The 16,260-nt window shown below is 46.5% G+C and overlaps 1 protein-coding gene across 5 annotated transcripts in view; it reads left to right on the forward strand.

Moving 5' to 3' along the window:
• Window positions 1-16,260, forward strand: part of MDGA1 (MAM domain containing glycosylphosphatidylinositol anchor 1) — a 151,458-nt gene that overhangs the window by 45,601 nt on the left and 89,597 nt on the right. For all 5 annotated transcript variants that reach the window (XR_011738280.1, XR_011738281.1, XM_071806126.1 and 2 more), the window contains 4 exons: window positions 1,842-1,981; window positions 4,773-4,947; window positions 9,413-9,609; window positions 13,513-13,645. Coding sequence is in view for 3 of the 5 variants with exons in the window: in XM_071806126.1 (XP_071662227.1) it covers window positions 1,842-1,981; window positions 4,773-4,947; window positions 9,413-9,609; window positions 13,513-13,645 (645 nt within the window). In the remaining 2 variants the exon portion in view is untranslated. The remainder of the gene's footprint in view (window positions 1-1,841; window positions 1,982-4,772; window positions 4,948-9,412; window positions 9,610-13,512; window positions 13,646-16,260) is intronic.

Consider the following 16,260-nt stretch of genomic DNA (forward strand, 5'->3'; position numbering starts at 1 on the left):
CACTCATCTGCTCAATTGTATCAGTGAAGCTTTGACAGCCGGTTTCAGCATTCCGTGATGCTTGAGCGATGGTAGGCATGTTTCTGGAAGCCCTGCAGAAGGGGAAGGCAAGAGAAGCTGAGCGATTTGTCTGTGTTTCTGCCATCATATTATTCCAATACACATGTTGCTTCTGTTAGTCAGCAGTTTGGACAGTAATAATTTTAACAAAATGCCACCACACTGGAAGGACAGAGAGGTGCAAAAGGAGGGAGTAGCTTGCTGCATGTGCAGTGCTGCTGCCTGGGTGCTGGGTAGCCGTGGCAGCCTGTGAAGCCCCAGCAGCAAGGGTAGCTTGCTGCCCACTAGCCCTGCAACCACTCTCATGTCACTGCTACTTGATCAATGCATTGTAGTGACACCAGTGTATAAAACCTGGACTCAAAGGCAGATCCTCTCCACTGCCTGAGCCCAGTCTGCCCTAGGTCTGTGCTGCTGGCAGTTTAAACCAGCTGAGCATTTCCCTTGCCCAGGTCATTTGTTTTTAGAGTGTTTTATCATGCCAAAAGAATGAAAGAGAAGAAAGAAAAAAAAAAGAAAAAAGGTAGTCTTTGAAGCTCAACTAACCTTGATGAAAAAGTGGGTGCCCAGTTCAGTTTTAACAGGTTGTGCAAAATCTGTACTTGTTTCAGAAGTCTTACTAAGGCTCATTGCTTTAAAGCCTTTGATCATCTCAGTGATTTGTTCGTTTGCATTGTATGTCACTAATGGGAGCTCGAGCTGAGGCTCTATGGTCACCTGGAAGCGTTGTAGTGAGATGGGGAAGTATCACAGGGAGGCTCTCACTGAGGCACTGATTCATAAACATGTTCCTGGAGTTTTCCCCTCGAACAATCACAGGTGTCCTGTTGGGCTGCCCAGTCACCTTCAATACATCTCAGCTGCTTTGGTGATCACACAAATGCTTTTTGGAGTAGGGAGCCAAGGGCTGTTTGCACAGGACTCTGGAGCTGAGGCTTTTTTTGGTTATAAAATCCTGTTCTCCTGGAGCTTGTCAGGGCTACAGTGGGACATAGTTGCTGTTTGGGGTCATAAAATTTTTAAACTTTGGTCTGGGAGCTTTTTTTCCCATGTATTTTTCCACTGCACTGATCTTCACTCATTTTCCTGCCTGGACTGGCAGCAACTGGTCTCTGCTTGGAGCCCTGGCTGGAGAAATCCCTGGGGATTAAGAGTACTCTGATCCCAGAGAGGCTGTTCCCTCTGGTTCAGGGCTGAGATAGGTTGCTGTATAATTTGGGAAAGACTTGTTTTTCCCACAGCATGTGGTATGCCTGTTCTAGGGATGTGTGCTAAAAGCTGCAGAGCTTCAAGGCCCTTTCTGACTCTGCTCGGTAGTTATCCTAGCCTCCTACAAGGTAAATCATAATAATCAGGCCTGTTTCAGACGGGCGTAGAGCAGTTGTGATTTGACCAGGTCTCTGTTTTTAACCACTTGCACATACTCCTCTCTGGGAAAGATGAGAGCAGGGAGTTCTTAGTCCTCAGCTTCTGCAGGAGGGTCCCCCCTAAAAGCTCCATATTCTGCTTTTCAGTGCCTAGACCTGCTTATCCCAATAGGACCAAAGGTATTGAAAATCAGCTGATACCAGCTGCCCAGGAGATGGGGAAAATCGCTCTATTTTGTATCTCCTGAGACTTTTGTGTCTCATACCCAGCACTATCCAGCTCTTCCTCTCTGTGGCTTAAGAGATGGCTCTGTCACCCTGCTGTGGGAGCAGCCACCACCCCGGGCAGTGGTCGTCAGGGGTGGGGTGCTGCTCATTTCTGTCTTTACCTTTCCTTTCCTCTCCTCTCCACAGCTCCTGCTCAGGCCCAAATCATCCATGCCGGGCAGGCGTGCGTGGTAAAGGAAGACAACATCAGTGAACGCGTTTACACAATTCGGGAGGGGGACACGCTGGTCCTGCAGTGTCTGGTCACAGGACACCCCCGGCCACAGGTAAGCTTTTGGTCTTGCCTCTCACCTGTGTTCTCCATGGCATTTCTTTGTCGTGTCCATGTAGAAGAGAACTGTGGGCAGTGGGGTGCCCAGCTTTCTCTTACATATTGAAGTCAGGGAGGGATGCCCCATAGTCCAAGCACTAGCTTGTTAAGCTGTGAATCATCTAGCCTTGCTTTCATGGAAAACAGTCCAAAAAGCTTTGCAGGAGCCTACACAGACTTACTAGTGGTCTTCAGTGTGTGAGATGCCCCCAAAACTGAAAGCCTAAACTGAATCCTTTGCACAAACTACCCTCATGTCTTTAACCCTCTTCCTACAAAACAGGAACAGCCTGAAAAAGCTGTGCTGGCCATAGAAGTTGGTCCTTCATGGTCCCTCAGTCTCAGCTTTTCTGAATGTACAGCCAAGGGGACCCTGCTTGGAGAAATTTGGGAAGCTATTTGTGGTGCACTCCACTGAGCCCCATGCAAAACCTGCTGGTCATTGCTTTATGGCCCCCAACCAGAGGCAGATTCAGACTTGCAGTGCTGTGTATATCCACACTACGGTCAAAGTCACAGTTCAGTGGAGAGGAGTAGCTGAGTTTGGCTAACTGCTGTTGTCCTGCGCCAGAGTCTCTAGAGGATTGCATCTCCTCAAACCCCATGCAGCCACCTCCCCACCCTTCAGATACTTAAGCAGGCTGGTTTGATGTTAGTGTGGATGTGTCTACAGAGGTGCTGGACCAGAGCGTGGGTCTGCCTGCTCTGGGACAGAGTGTTGTAGGGGTGAAAGCTGGTGCACACTGGATGTGCCAGAATACACTCAAGGGAGCCAAGTACGCTGCATGTGCCTTCTTGGCCCCCTTCTCCAATCCTGCCAGAGAAATTTGTGCTGAGAAACCATGCATCTACATGCACCAATAGACACTTCTGTGGACTGCTTTGTGAGGAGCTACTTGGCTATGAGATGATGACAAAGGAGAAGGGAGAGAGATTCAGCCAGCACGATTTGAAGTGGTTTATCCATCAAAGCATATCCTGGGAACAATAGAAATGAAATTGTCTGAGCCAAGCCAGCAAAAATGACCAGCCTAGGCTTGTGACAGATATGGGCAGATAATAGCTGTGTATGTCAGAAATCGGGAAGATGGTAGGGCTGGCCCTGCCTAAGGATGTTGAGTGTGCGGGAAAGGGCTGGAAGGTTGCAGGGATTTGAGCCTGGGTAGCCAGAGAGATTGCTGGAGCAGAGTCTGATGCAGACAACATGCTGGTGCAAAACACTGTGGCTTATCATTGCCCAGACATGCACAGGGGACACCAGAGCGTGGAAGCACGCGAAACCGGGGAAGCTGGAATCCCCTCACATAAAATGTGGCATGCATCCTATCTCTGCCCTCCCTCCACACGGATGGATTTCTTTCCCAGCTAAGCTCTTACCCTAACCTTTGTTTAATCTTCTCTTTTCCCTTCTATCAATCAGTCATTAAAGCATGAAGATGTGGCCAAATTATTAAAGGAGATTGAAATTGAAAGATTAAAGAGCTGGCTGAAGTGCCCTTGCAAACAGGAGACCCTGAGAGTCTTGGGGCCCTCGGACAATTCCACATAAGCCTACAAAGGCTAAATAAATCCATGGTCATTAGCTCTGACAATCTGTTCAGCCTAGTGCTCTGAGATGTAGACACCCCTGCTCTTTCTAGAGCATCAATATCAATCAAGTCATGGCAGTGAGCTTTAGGCAAAGTCTGGTGGAGTGGTTAAGGTCTCTGGTCCATCTTGTCTGTGGCCAATGTTGAATGAAAGTCGATCTTCTTTCTGTTGTCTGATCTTACTGGACCTCAGTCCCAGACTTTAAATGGGTGCTAGTGTGGGAGACCACCAGTCACCAACCTTTAGAAGGGAGGTGGCAGATATAGGGAAGCAGTGGGCTTAAAAACGCCATCTCTCTCCTTCATCATTTGGACTGTAGAAAACAAGGGGGAAAGCTTGTACTGCCACTGCTAGGACTGTACCTCATTCCAGACGTAAGAATAACCATTCAGTCTTTGGGACTACTGTTGTCTTGCTACCATTCACCATGAAATATCATGCAGCTCTCTTGCCCCCATAAGGCAGGATTTTAAGACATGTAGCATAAGGGCAAAAAATGCAAGATAGCTTGAAATCCGAAGGGATTTTTTTATTTTCTTTTTCTCTGTCTTTAAAATCAAAGCAAAAGCTTGTGTGCTGCAAAAGGATAACTTATAAAAATAACATACACAGAGGATCCCTGTGGGAAAGGGGCAAGAGACAGATAGCAATTGCATTTTCTCACTCTTACTTGGAAAAGCAAACAACAGAAACAGCTTTGCTGTCCAGAGAAAGATGAAAGTGTGTTGACTGCAATAAAAGCTCTGTAGCTGTGAGCTGATGTCTACTTTAGTTTTGTGGTATACCAGCCACATGGGGTCCTGAGGCTTAATAGTGAAATTCCTGTGCTGTGCAGATAGTGGTATAAAACTAACCAAGCTGCTGGGTTTACAGGACCAGAGCAGGAGCAGTAAACATGCAGTGTGTGTCTGGGTGAACCGAGGGGGTTATCCTGGACACTTGGATGTGGGGACTGGGGATGGACGAGAATTAACAGCTGGTCTACTGACACATACTGAGATCAATTGTTGAACTTTGGTAAGGTCTGGTGGTGCTGTAGGTCCCGTTTTTGAGAGTGGCTAGTGAGGAGGCGGAAGAGGAGCGAAGGAAGCACTGCTGTCTCTTGGGTTCTCTAGTTTGTGTCATTCATTGCCTTCCTCTTGTTTTTTCTCATGCAGGTGAGATGGACCAAAACTGCTGGCAGCGCGTCGGACAAATTCCAAGAGACGTCAGTGCTTAACGAGACCCTTCGGATTGAGAAGATCCAAAGGCTGCAGGGGGGCCGCTATTACTGTAAAGCAGAAAATGGGGTTGGGGTCCCTGCCATCAAGTCCATTCGAGTAGATGTGCAGTGTAAGTCGTTTAGCGGCAACCCAGACCTTCCCACAGTTCTACTGCATGTCTCTGCCTCGCTGCGGGGCCGGCAGGGAGCTGCATTGCCCTAGGACCACACACACCTGATTCTGGAGCAAAGGGACTGGCATGGTGGCCGCATGTCCATTTCCCCATGGAGATTAGATCCATCCATTCTTATCTATGTCCCATGATATCTGTCACTGCCAGGGGTCCCTAACACTTGTCTGGGATGTAGAACTGTAGATGGTTTCGGCTTCCTTTGTCTTCATTTTGAAGCTGACAATGCTTGAAGCAGACCAGTGCTTCTTGAAATTAGTAGTGTCTCAGATGCTTGGGGCATTCCTGAAACCAGTGCCGTGCTCCCAGTGTTGCTACCTCTGTAGCATGGTGAAAAGAGAGCAAAAGAGCCTGGGATGCACTTGAGGAGGCTGAACTGTTAAGGGGTGAATGTAAAGGAATCTGGAGGACCCTGTGGTTTCAGTGACTCAGCATTTCTCTGGCTGGTTACCGTGCTCATCCTTCTTGTGTCCTGGAGATGCTGTTAGCAGTTCTCCACCTTGGGCCCCAAGTTTTGAAGGTTTCTCATGCTGGTTAATGTTGTTTATTCTTGGGCTGCTGTAGCCAGAAGGCAGGGGTATTAAACTTATCCCACAGCCCCCATATGGAAGGAATCCAAGATTCAGGGTCTAGGCAACTTTTTCTTTGGAAAGATTACAATTCTGCTCATTGTCCTTGGCTATTCACTATTCCAGTTTTCTCCAGCCTGAGTAACACCAAATTCCTCTCCTCACTCATATCTTCTGAGAAGGCCTAGCCAGAAAGAGGTTGATGCTAAAAAGCTGTAAAGTGTGATGAAGCAGCTGGAACTCTCCCCAAGCCTGTCATCACCTGTTCCCACACTCCTAGCAAGACAGTCTTTTGAGGTGCACTGTGGTTATTTGTCAGCGGAGCAACTTCCAGGCTTCAAAACTCCAGTACCTGCCTGGAGTCTGAGCAGAACTTTGCTGCCAGCAACTCCTTCCTGACTGCTTCCTCTTAGTCCTGCTGTCCAACCCTGCAGTGATGTGACCCTCAGAAGGTATGCTGTAGACTTGAACGTCCTTAGGCTTTGGCAGGTTCATAATCTGCAGTTGTACTATATGGGTTGGAGCAGCTCCCATCTCTGTTCCTTGCTTGACATCCAGGCTGGAAAAATAGATTGCTTCATCAGCAGCCACTTTGGATAGTATGAGCATTTCTTCATGGGCATTTCATAGCTTTGTTTGAAGTTCTGACAATCATGTAGATCTGCTTGTCTTCTCTGTCCATTTCTTCTACATTTGGTGGGCACATATGAAAACTTTCCATTGCAAAGGGGACTTACTTTTCCAGGCCTCTATATGACACCTTGCCAGGGCCTGTGTCTCTAGGAAGAAGACTGTGGCATGAATCTCATTATGCCCTAAGAACACTCCCTTTACTTCTCGGGTGCAGGCTGGAGCTAGAGTGATGTAGTGTCCCAGGGTCCCTCATGCAGCTGTGACCTGTAGAACTATGGGGCTAATGGGGTGGCCAAGGTCTTTCTCATACTAACATCTACTCTGCAGATGGACTTGGTATTGCGCCTCTGATCTGCTTCCTTGTTTTTTGGGGAGGAGAGACTGTTTTCTGCTAGTATTTGCAGTAGGTACAAGGGAACACATAGGAGAAGCCGTGTTTTTTGTTGAACGCTCACCCAGGCAACCTTCAGCTGAATGAACCAGGTTTTGAAAACAAAAACCCCTTGTTTCCCCAAATCCCAATTTGCAGTTAGAGGTAAGTAATCACCCTCATGTGAACCTTGGTGTCCTTGACAACTAGTGCTAGTCCTCAACTCAGACTTTCAGTATTAGACAGAGAGATTGTGCGGAGAGCACCATTGGTGCCAAGAGGATATTAAACCTGTGTAACGAGTTATTCCTTTGCCCCAAGTAGACATCAAGTGAGGCTTTAAAGTATTGGTTAGCTACTGACAGAGAGGCAGCTGCTGTTTTGAGTATTTCCATGTGTGAGAGGGGGAAAGTAAAGAAAAAGAAAGAATGGATGTTTGCAAGCTTATATTGTGGATGAAACATCCCCTGTGATCACCTCCTTGAGCAGCCTTGGGCCAAAGTTGTCATTTGTGCAGCTCACTGACATCAGTGGTGTTACTCGTACATCAAGGACATACATATCATCGTAGGTCTTATTTTAGCTTTTCTTAGGAGGGCTAGACTTAGAGCTGACTGCTACAAAAGAAGGCTGAAAGATTCAAGGAAGGAAAGACTTAGCAACCAAAAGAGAGGTGTTTTGTGAGTGGGGAGTACCTGGAAGCCAGGAGACCTGAACGAGGTATCTTCTTTGATCATCAAAGGAAGTGTTTTGCCATGCATCCTGATGAGAAATGGAACCTCCGAAGGATGGTAGCCATAGAGTTACTCATGTAAAGTATAAAAAAATAAAGGAGGGTTAAGGACAAAGAAGGAGGGAAGATGAGAGGCTGTGCCCAAGGTCCTGGTCCGAGAGAATTTGGTGTAAAATTAAGTCACCTTCCAACCATGCAAAGAGAGCACTGTATGGAGAGGAGCCTTTTCTTCTCTACCTATGTCTGTCTACAGCCTCATCTTGTTTTGTTTGCTTCTTGGTGGTGGTGGTGGTTTTGTTTGTTTTGTGTTTTTTCTTTTGAGGGGAGGGATTGTTTGTTTTTCCATTTTTGTTTGTTTGGGGTTGTTTTGGGGTCTTTGTGTGTATTTGGATTTTTTTTTGCTTGGTGGTTGGTGGTTTTTTTTGTATTCTGTGTGTGCTGGTTTGTTGGTTTTTGTTTTGTTTTGTTTTGTTTTTTTTCCTTGTCAGTGTTCTGCTAATGGCTCTACTTATATCTCTGAGCTGTGGTGTGGTCAAGCTGACAAATCTCAGGTCCCATTACAGTTCCTGTCTACCAAGCATACAACTCATTAAAATATGCAAATCCACAAGTTGACACTTGTGATTCAGCAGAGAACATATGTTATTTGGATGACACTTTAGCAGAAACTCAGCCCTGCTTCTCCCTTCATTTCTGGGAGTCAGTTTTCCAAACTTACAGATCTCTCAAATAAAATATCATGAAAATTCAGTAGCATAGGAGAGCAGGAGGTGATGAGCATGTGTCCTCTTGCTCTCTGCTAACATGTGCGGAAGACAGTGCTGGAAGCACAAGGGGATACTGGCTGTGTGTGCATCAGTTTCCACAGTTGAGTGTGGGGTCATAAGGCTCCTGATAATGGAGAATTTCTTCAGCTAAGCTCAACAGATGTCTTATAAGACATGCCTAAGGGCACAGGGACAGATTTCAGTTTTAGGGGGCCAATTGGTCCCATCTTGTCAAATGGAATCCTTAACCCAAATTAGCCTCAAAGTGTTTCTGGGAGGAGAAAGATCCACCCCCTCTGAGGCTTTCCTTATACTTCCTTGATGTCCAGACATAGATGTCTGGTGCAAAAGCCCAAGAATATGATCCCTTTTTAGCAAGAGGGCAGCCCTTGGGGAGCAATGTGCCCTGGGTGGATGAAGAATGTATGATCTCTCCAGGACTATTGCTTGTGTCCTTGCAAGAGAAGTGAGTGATAGTGATTGATCCAATTGTGACAGCTGCTTGTCTGGTGCAGGTGTTGTGAAGGAATTGAAAGGAGCATTTTCTGCAAGGGGAGAAAACAGAAGAATCTGATCAGTTTAGAGGTGGGTGATAGGGATGTAGTGAGTAGAATTTGCTGGCAAAGTCATTACAGACCTTGAGGAAAATATTGAAAAAAATAGAGAATATTTTAAAAGGAAGTGTACGTACCTTTCACAGTGTTTTGCATCTTGTGTTCCCATGGCACCCCACAAGATTTGCTCCTCTCTAGGGGATGACTCTCCGTCTCAGCTCCTTGATCTTGTCCTGATTTCTACTCTCACCCCTTGACTTGAAGGTTTGTCGTGTCCTTTGTGTGAGCATCTCACAGCCATGGGCTTAGCCCTGTAATTTCAGGAGGGGTTTGGGAAGTGGACAATGGGAGCAGAAGAGATTATGATGGAGCAGAGTTTCCTAGGGTCCTTCTGACCTCTCGCTGAAGTAGGGAGCAGTGATTTAGGGTCTGGGGTGCCACTGGGGAAGGTGAGGCATCCCACTGATCTGAGAGGCATGTGGCAGGCAGACAATATGCTTGAGGACTACATGGGGATCTGCAAACCAGCATGTGGTTTCTATTCTCTGAAGGTTGTGTGGTTAGTGGGAGAGTTTTGGCTTCTCCTCTCTGTTCCCTTTAGATATTGTTTGTGTTACCTGCCCTCAGATAAACTCTTAATTCAGCAGTTGTCATCAGCCAAACATGTGAGAGTTCCCCTCTTCCCTATGGCACCTGGAGCATCATATCTGCTCTGCAGGCTGTGTGTGTAGATCAAGCTTCACTAACAACTGCTGCGGCCCTCCTTACCTTCCTTCCAGATCTAGATGAACCTGTTCTCACCGTTCACCAGACCATCAGTGATGTACGTGGCAGCTTTTACCAGGAGAAGACTGTCTTCCTCCGCTGCACTGTCAACTCCAACCCACCAGCTCGCTTCATCTGGAAACGGGGAGCTGAGACACTTTCCCACAGTCAGGACAATGGTGTGGACATCTATGAACCCCTCTACACACAGGTGAAAAAAAGCAAACCTCCACCAGCTTGTGTTGAGTGTCTTGCTGATGCAGGGCACTCTGTAGTAGATGGTGTTTCCTTCTCTGCATGGATTACAATGCTGGGGAGAATGTGGGGGCCACTGCAAGGAGCACCATCTCCAAAAGTGCTGGTAAAACCTACTTCTTTATGGGGGTTCCCAGGGTACAAGAGGAGCAGAGCAGCAGGAGGGAGTGTGACACCCTGGAAGTACCTTCCCCTTTTTGGCACTATCGGTCAGAGCAGATCACAGCTTCCCTAGTGAGGTTACATGGCTGTTGGATGGCTCAGACTAAAACCCAGGCAAACAATCCCAAGATTTAGTCCCTATCTCCCATTACTATTTTTAATTTCTTCAGTTGAGTGCCAAAGCTCCATATATCAGGGGAAGTGCTTGCTGTTTAGCAATGTGAGTGAATGACAGGCATTGCTGTGGGATCCATGAGGCAAATGAAGAGCCTTTCCTAATGGCCACAAGCAACAGCGGGATCCCCAGCTGGCTGGGCACTTTCTAGCTGTCGTCCTGTGACAAGGTGTCCACATCTGCTTCTCCTGCTTGCCTGCATTGGACCTACCTCTGCACAACCACATTACCCTTCTGAACAGCACTTTCTTCACAGTAATTAGCCTGCCAATGCAGTGAGAGACTGAAGGGAATCTTTATTTTTCCAATGCACTCTTGGACATGTTATCCTACGCTGAGCTCTAGCTCTGAACGTCCTTCAGACACTAACCAGCCCCAGCACTCCCAGGAAGGCCATCAGGCAACAGGAGGCAGCGATGGGTGGGAAGGGAGGGCTGAAATGGCAGCTCCCGAGGGCACCTGTTTCATCCCATGCGCCTTCCCGCACTCCCAAAGCTGGGCCCAGAGCACATGCTGGCCGAGTTTGATTTCTGAGCGATGCCCCAGGCAACCTTTCAGTTAATGTAGTCGTGTTCATATTTTATTGAAAAACGCCATCTCTGTAGGTCATGGAAATGGGCAGCCAAATGGAAACATTCAGGGGGATGAGGAGAGAGACGAGAGCCGCAGGTTAGTGGCAGATTTGACGAAATGCTGTCAGTCAGTGCTGCTGTTTGGCCCTGAAGAGAGCTTTGTCTAGTCCAGTGCTATGTGGCATCCAACTAGGACATCCCTGGCCTTAGAGGAAGCCACCATGGGCTCTTCCAGCTTTCACTAAGCTCAGTGTAATTAACAGGAGACATTGCTTAATGAGAGGATGTCTTAAGACTTGAGATATTTTCTTCAGCATCTGGCAAAAAGTCACCATGTTGCAGCAGTAACATACGAATGATCCAGCATCCTGCAGCTCCCGTCAGGCAATGTTCCCAACATGATGGGTCATTCCCAGCTCTGAGAGAGGGTGTTAGGACTACTGTGCTCACACAGGCATGCCCTTATGGTCCTCTTCTGCACACCAGCATAAACCTGTGCATTTGGGTTGGTAAGAACTGAAGTTAACAAAAACACACCTCTTCAACATTAGTTGAAGCTGGAGCTTGAGTACACTACATTTAACAAAGCACCCTTTGCAGAGGTTCATAATATTGTTTTAGAGATGAACTGGTATCAGTGTCAGGTTTGGGCAGGCTTTTACTTTAAAAAAGAGGTTAAGACTTTACTGTTTAACCTTTCTAAAACTTATTTACGCTGAAGATTTATACACATTTACCCAACATTTACTAATCAATAAACAGGATACATATGACTCTGTAAGTAGTTGACGTGCAGATTGTAAATGCCATCATTTGTGTGGCATAGCAACAAATCTCAGGGGACAGGATTTTCATAAGGTTATTGGTCTCCTAGGTATTTATATTTCTAATTTACTCAGTTCAGATCCTTGTTCTCTGTATATTAGCATGCCTGAGCTTATCGTCCAGTCCCTTGAGGTTGTCCTCAAGAGGATTTGTTGTGCTGACACCTTCTCACATTTGCAGGCAATTATGGAATGGTTTCTCCAAAAGAGATTTAGGGAAACACAGGGAGAACAACAGCAATAAGTTGTCATGAAAGACATATGAGTTGCAGGGTGTGCAAACCACAGGATGCATCTCAGAGCTTTCCGCATTCCATAAATAAAAATCTACAGGACGCATCTATTGCTAATTTAACAACTTGATTCTGTTTCTATAACAAGCCAGTAACTAATGGAGTGCCATGGAGTGATTTTGTTGTTTATTACCATAGTATGAGAAAAGGCTATCAAAGTCTGTGCAGTCACTCTGGTTTTACACCAGCATAAATGAGATTAAAGTCTGGAGAACAGAGATCAGAAAGTTTTGGGGAGTTCTTTGAGTATTTATCTGAATTATCTTTTTTCCCTTTTGTCACGGAGGCACCTCGAGGTTAGTTTAAGGGACAACAGGATCCAAAACAACTTCTATTAAGCCAGTGAGAAACAGGGCTTTAGCACTCCAAAAGTGACTTAAATACAGGTTCAGATATCAGTTGAGGAATATTATTAAGGGGCAGCAACTAATACAACAGGCGGTCCACAGTATGCATGCACATGGCTTCACCCAAAACAATGCTGAAGCCGCCCCTGAGTCCAGGAGGAGTACACACTTGGCTAAACACAGTGTGGGATTATTTTAAAGAGATACACGTACTTTTAGTGAGTACGGAAAGTGTACACTCACGATTCTGCGAGGGTAAATTTATAATACACTGGCAATCCTGCGAGGGTTAATACACGTGCAAATGTGCACAGATTATTACACATGCTTATGTGGAAGCGCGGGAGGAAAATACACTCGCGATTGTGCGAGGAAATAATTTATACACGTGCTCATATTAAGCATGGAAAGTTACACGTGCTTATGTGGAAACACGGGAGAAAAATACACCCACGATTATGCAAGGATTAATTTTACACGTGCTCATATTGAGCACGGAAAGTTACACGTGTATATGTGTGTGGAAAGTATAAATATACTCGCAATCCTGCGAGAAGTAATTTTACTCACACCCGTGGCGGCAAGGCAAGCGGAGTCTCCATCCTGGGGAGAGGGGCTCTCGGTGGCAGCATCTCGCTCGTGCTCCGAGAGACCGGCGACAATGGGCAGAGTCTCGACAAGAGTCCCGTTTTTTATATTGGCTGATCGGATCTGACTGTGGGCATTCTAAAAGCTTCTCTGCACCCCCACCCTGGCTGTGGGGTGCCCCTGAAGCCTCCAAACATCCCCCACACTGGCCGCAGGTGCCCAGCGGCTCCCTGGCGCCTCGGCACTCCCTTCTTCTAATGGCCCTGACCAGGGTGCTCTGGGGCCAAACAAAAGAAACTGTTAGCCTCAAACAGCAGAGAGAGAGGGAGATGTGCCTGCTCCTTCCATACTGAAAGAGGGAGGGGGCGAGAGGGGGGGTTTGCATCCTGCCACACCCTTGTACTGCAAATTTTTACAGCATAACTGTTGAACTTGGCGTATTTAAGCCAGCATTAATGCCTGAATCTGCTCTGATTTACGTTGGTTTTGCAATGTTGAGACCTCGGTGATGTCCCTTGGATTCCTACCAACCTCTCAGTGTGAGATCTCGGGCTCTGTTCTTGGACATTTAAGATTTTTCAAGTTCAGCAAGATGACTCAGATGGCAGTTGATGAAAAATTATGCCTAGACTTCTTTGGCAGTGCTTTCAGGTTAAATGTCAGTCAGTTGCTGGGTGTTTTGAGAAATCCTGGAGGTAGAGTTAGTTACCACTGCAAACATTTTATGTCACCTTCATATATAGCTAGGGGGGCTTAGAGTCTGCACAGTTCCTTGAGGTCTTGATGGAAGCTGCTGGCAATCTGTAAACCTTGGGACAGATTATGGACTTGCAGTGATGAGATGTGCTTTGGTACACCTGTGTCTTTTCTTTCCTCCCTTTTTTCCCACAACTTCCAGGGTGAAACCAAAGTCCTGAAGCTGAAGAACCTGCGGCCCCAAGATTACGCCAGCTACACGTGTCAGGTGTCCGTCCGCAATGTCTGCAGCATCCCTGACAAATCCATCACCTTCCAGCTCACAAACACCACAGGTAAGAGGGGACACAGAGGGTCCCCACAGCCCTCTGCCCCCTTGCCTGCTCAACAGCCATTACCCCTGCGGGAGGGGAACACAGCACCCTGTCCAGGGCCTGCAGCACCTCACATTCATGTACATGGCTGCTGGGATTACAAATAATTCATGCAGAAGTTTCGTGGACGGGGATGCTCTATTTTCTTGTAGCTCTGCCTACAGCCAGTGCGTTGGCCAGCCCTGCCATGAGATCATTAAAACAAACTACATGTAGGTGTTGAGGCACTATGTAGTTTTTAATCCAGACACTGTTTTATTTATTTAGCATTCTAAGTGACTTTAAAAATAGATTCAATACAGTCCAGAGTGGGGCAGATGCTGCAGGAGTTCTTACAAATAATTCATTCCTGTGTGACTCTGGCCTGGTTTGCCAGGATGCACTCTCAGCACCTCCCCGCTAATGGGCTCCGCTGGTGCCGACGTTTATGGAAAGCAAATATCTCCAGTGCCTTCCCAATAAATAAATTTTACACTGCTATTTATACTGGCAGTACTTGAGTGCGCCTCCAGTTGTGAACAGAATCAGTTTGGTGCCTCTTGCTTTGACCAGCACTAACTAACTGGTAACTATCATGTACCGAATACTTGCAAGGACCTGATTTCAACCTGTCCATGGGAAAAAACAAACAAACAAACCCAAAACCGCACCCACAAAAACAAACCCACCCACAAAGCCCCTACATGTATTGAATAGTTTCAAACAATAAGTAAACGTCAAGAAATCACTTCCAGCCCTTGAGTATTCCATGATCAGAAAGAAAGGCATTGTAGTTGTTTGAATTATTCACCTCTCTAATGTAACACAAAGCAGTCTGCATCCCTTGTGTCATCTTTGCGTAGTGGAAACAGAACTCTTTTGATGTTGCCAACTGTTGATGGGCTATTGTTGATACTGTATAAATTATGTTTATTGATCTGACGTGAGCCCAAGGTGCCGAACAGTAGTTAGTTCATTTTATATAGAAAGAAGAAAAATAATGAGCTTAAGAAAGTGAACTATGGCTTATGTCAGAAAAAAAATATTCTCTGCGTAGTAAGAACTCTGAACGTGTCTTGAGCATCTCACACCGCTGCCTGAATTTCTCTCAGGATGAGACTGTAGCGAATGCTGGAATATTCCCTTTATAAACTTATCTTGTGCTCATGATGAAGAAAGTTATCTCATACAGCTCTTCCTCCCTGTTGTGTCTTTACCTCTGAAGAGTTAGAAAATCGAATTTCTCTTCATGTCCACTCCCGCCTGCCAGCCCAAGCACAGGGAAACTATTCTTCTTTTCAGTCCAGCCCTATTACTGAGTGAGAAAGACATATTTTCAGGTTTTAGCAAGACCAGAACACAGTCATATGGGTGAATTTACACCAACTTCTTAAGTACTTACCTAAGCTCTGAACCTGGACCGCATAACACACATATCTAGGGTTTTTTTCCTGTTTTTTAGTTATAGATGCCTATTTATACATAGTTAACAGTGGACTCTGACACTGAAAGCTCAAAGGGGCCATAGAAAATGTGTCCTGGGCAAATTACATTAGAAACTGGCAGTGAAAGTGAAGCTGGCATTGCGGTGTGAGCAGTGTTTGTATTGAATAACACAAGTGTATTTAACATGAAATATTATGTGGCTTACTTGCCCTGTAGGTAGTATTGTGCATAGAAGTGAAAACATTTAAAAGAAAAATCTTTAATTCTCTCCTTTTTTTGGGGAGGTCTTTTCTTTCTCTTTTGCGCTCGTGTTTTAGCAGCCTCCGTAGCCTTGGCTGTCCCCAGAATCCTGAGCAGCTTCGCCCAAAGGCTGCTGAGGAGCATGGAAATCAGTCTCTTAAATATTTATAGACCAAAGAACTACAGACCTAGAGGGGAGTTGGTGGGTGAGGTCACGTCGGGCCAGGGGAATCTTCTCTTCCCAGTTTGTGTGCTGTTCCTCGGCTGGCTCACTTTGGCTTCTCTGGCAGGATTTGCCTTTGGGCAAATTGTAGTCTCAGGCAAGGAGCTGTGCTTCTCCTGAGCTGTGTGTCAGCAGCTTGGCCCTTGCAGGATGGGATGCGTTCTTGGTCTGCAGCTGTAATGAGAAGGAGATTTCCCCTGCTCCTCCTCTGTCCTGCTGCTGTTGTGTGGCTCTAGAGCAGCAGGTTTGGTCTGCAGAGCCACAGGACCAGCTCAGCGCCAGGTTATCGTCACCTGCTCCGGCAGGGTCAACCTGACGCTTTCCTCTTTTCTCGATTTCTGTGAAATTAAGCAGCCCAGCTGGTTAATTCTCCTGCAGTTTTACTGCAGCAAATTGGACTTCAAAGGGAATTGAAAGCGACTCTTTGTTTTTAATGGTCCCCGTGCTGCTCGGCAGACTCCGCCAGCAGGTTTTCTGAGCCAAGAACAAAAGGAATTGCCACAGGTTACAAATAAATGAGATTCATCTCCTGCATAACAATGTCTGCAGACTGTTAACCTCTGTCTGCTGACAGGAGTGGGAACGGGAGCCCACGAAGGCTGCCACAGCCAGGGCTCCATTTTGGGGCACATCATGGGAGTTTGCTGCCTGGAGCTGTGTGGGTGACAGCTATGCCATTTCCCTGCCT

Source organism: Patagioenas fasciata, chromosome 3, assembly GCF_037038585.1.
Source record: "Patagioenas fasciata isolate bPatFas1 chromosome 3, bPatFas1.hap1, whole genome shotgun sequence".
Lineage (NCBI taxonomy): Eukaryota > Metazoa > Chordata > Aves > Columbiformes > Columbidae > Patagioenas > Patagioenas fasciata.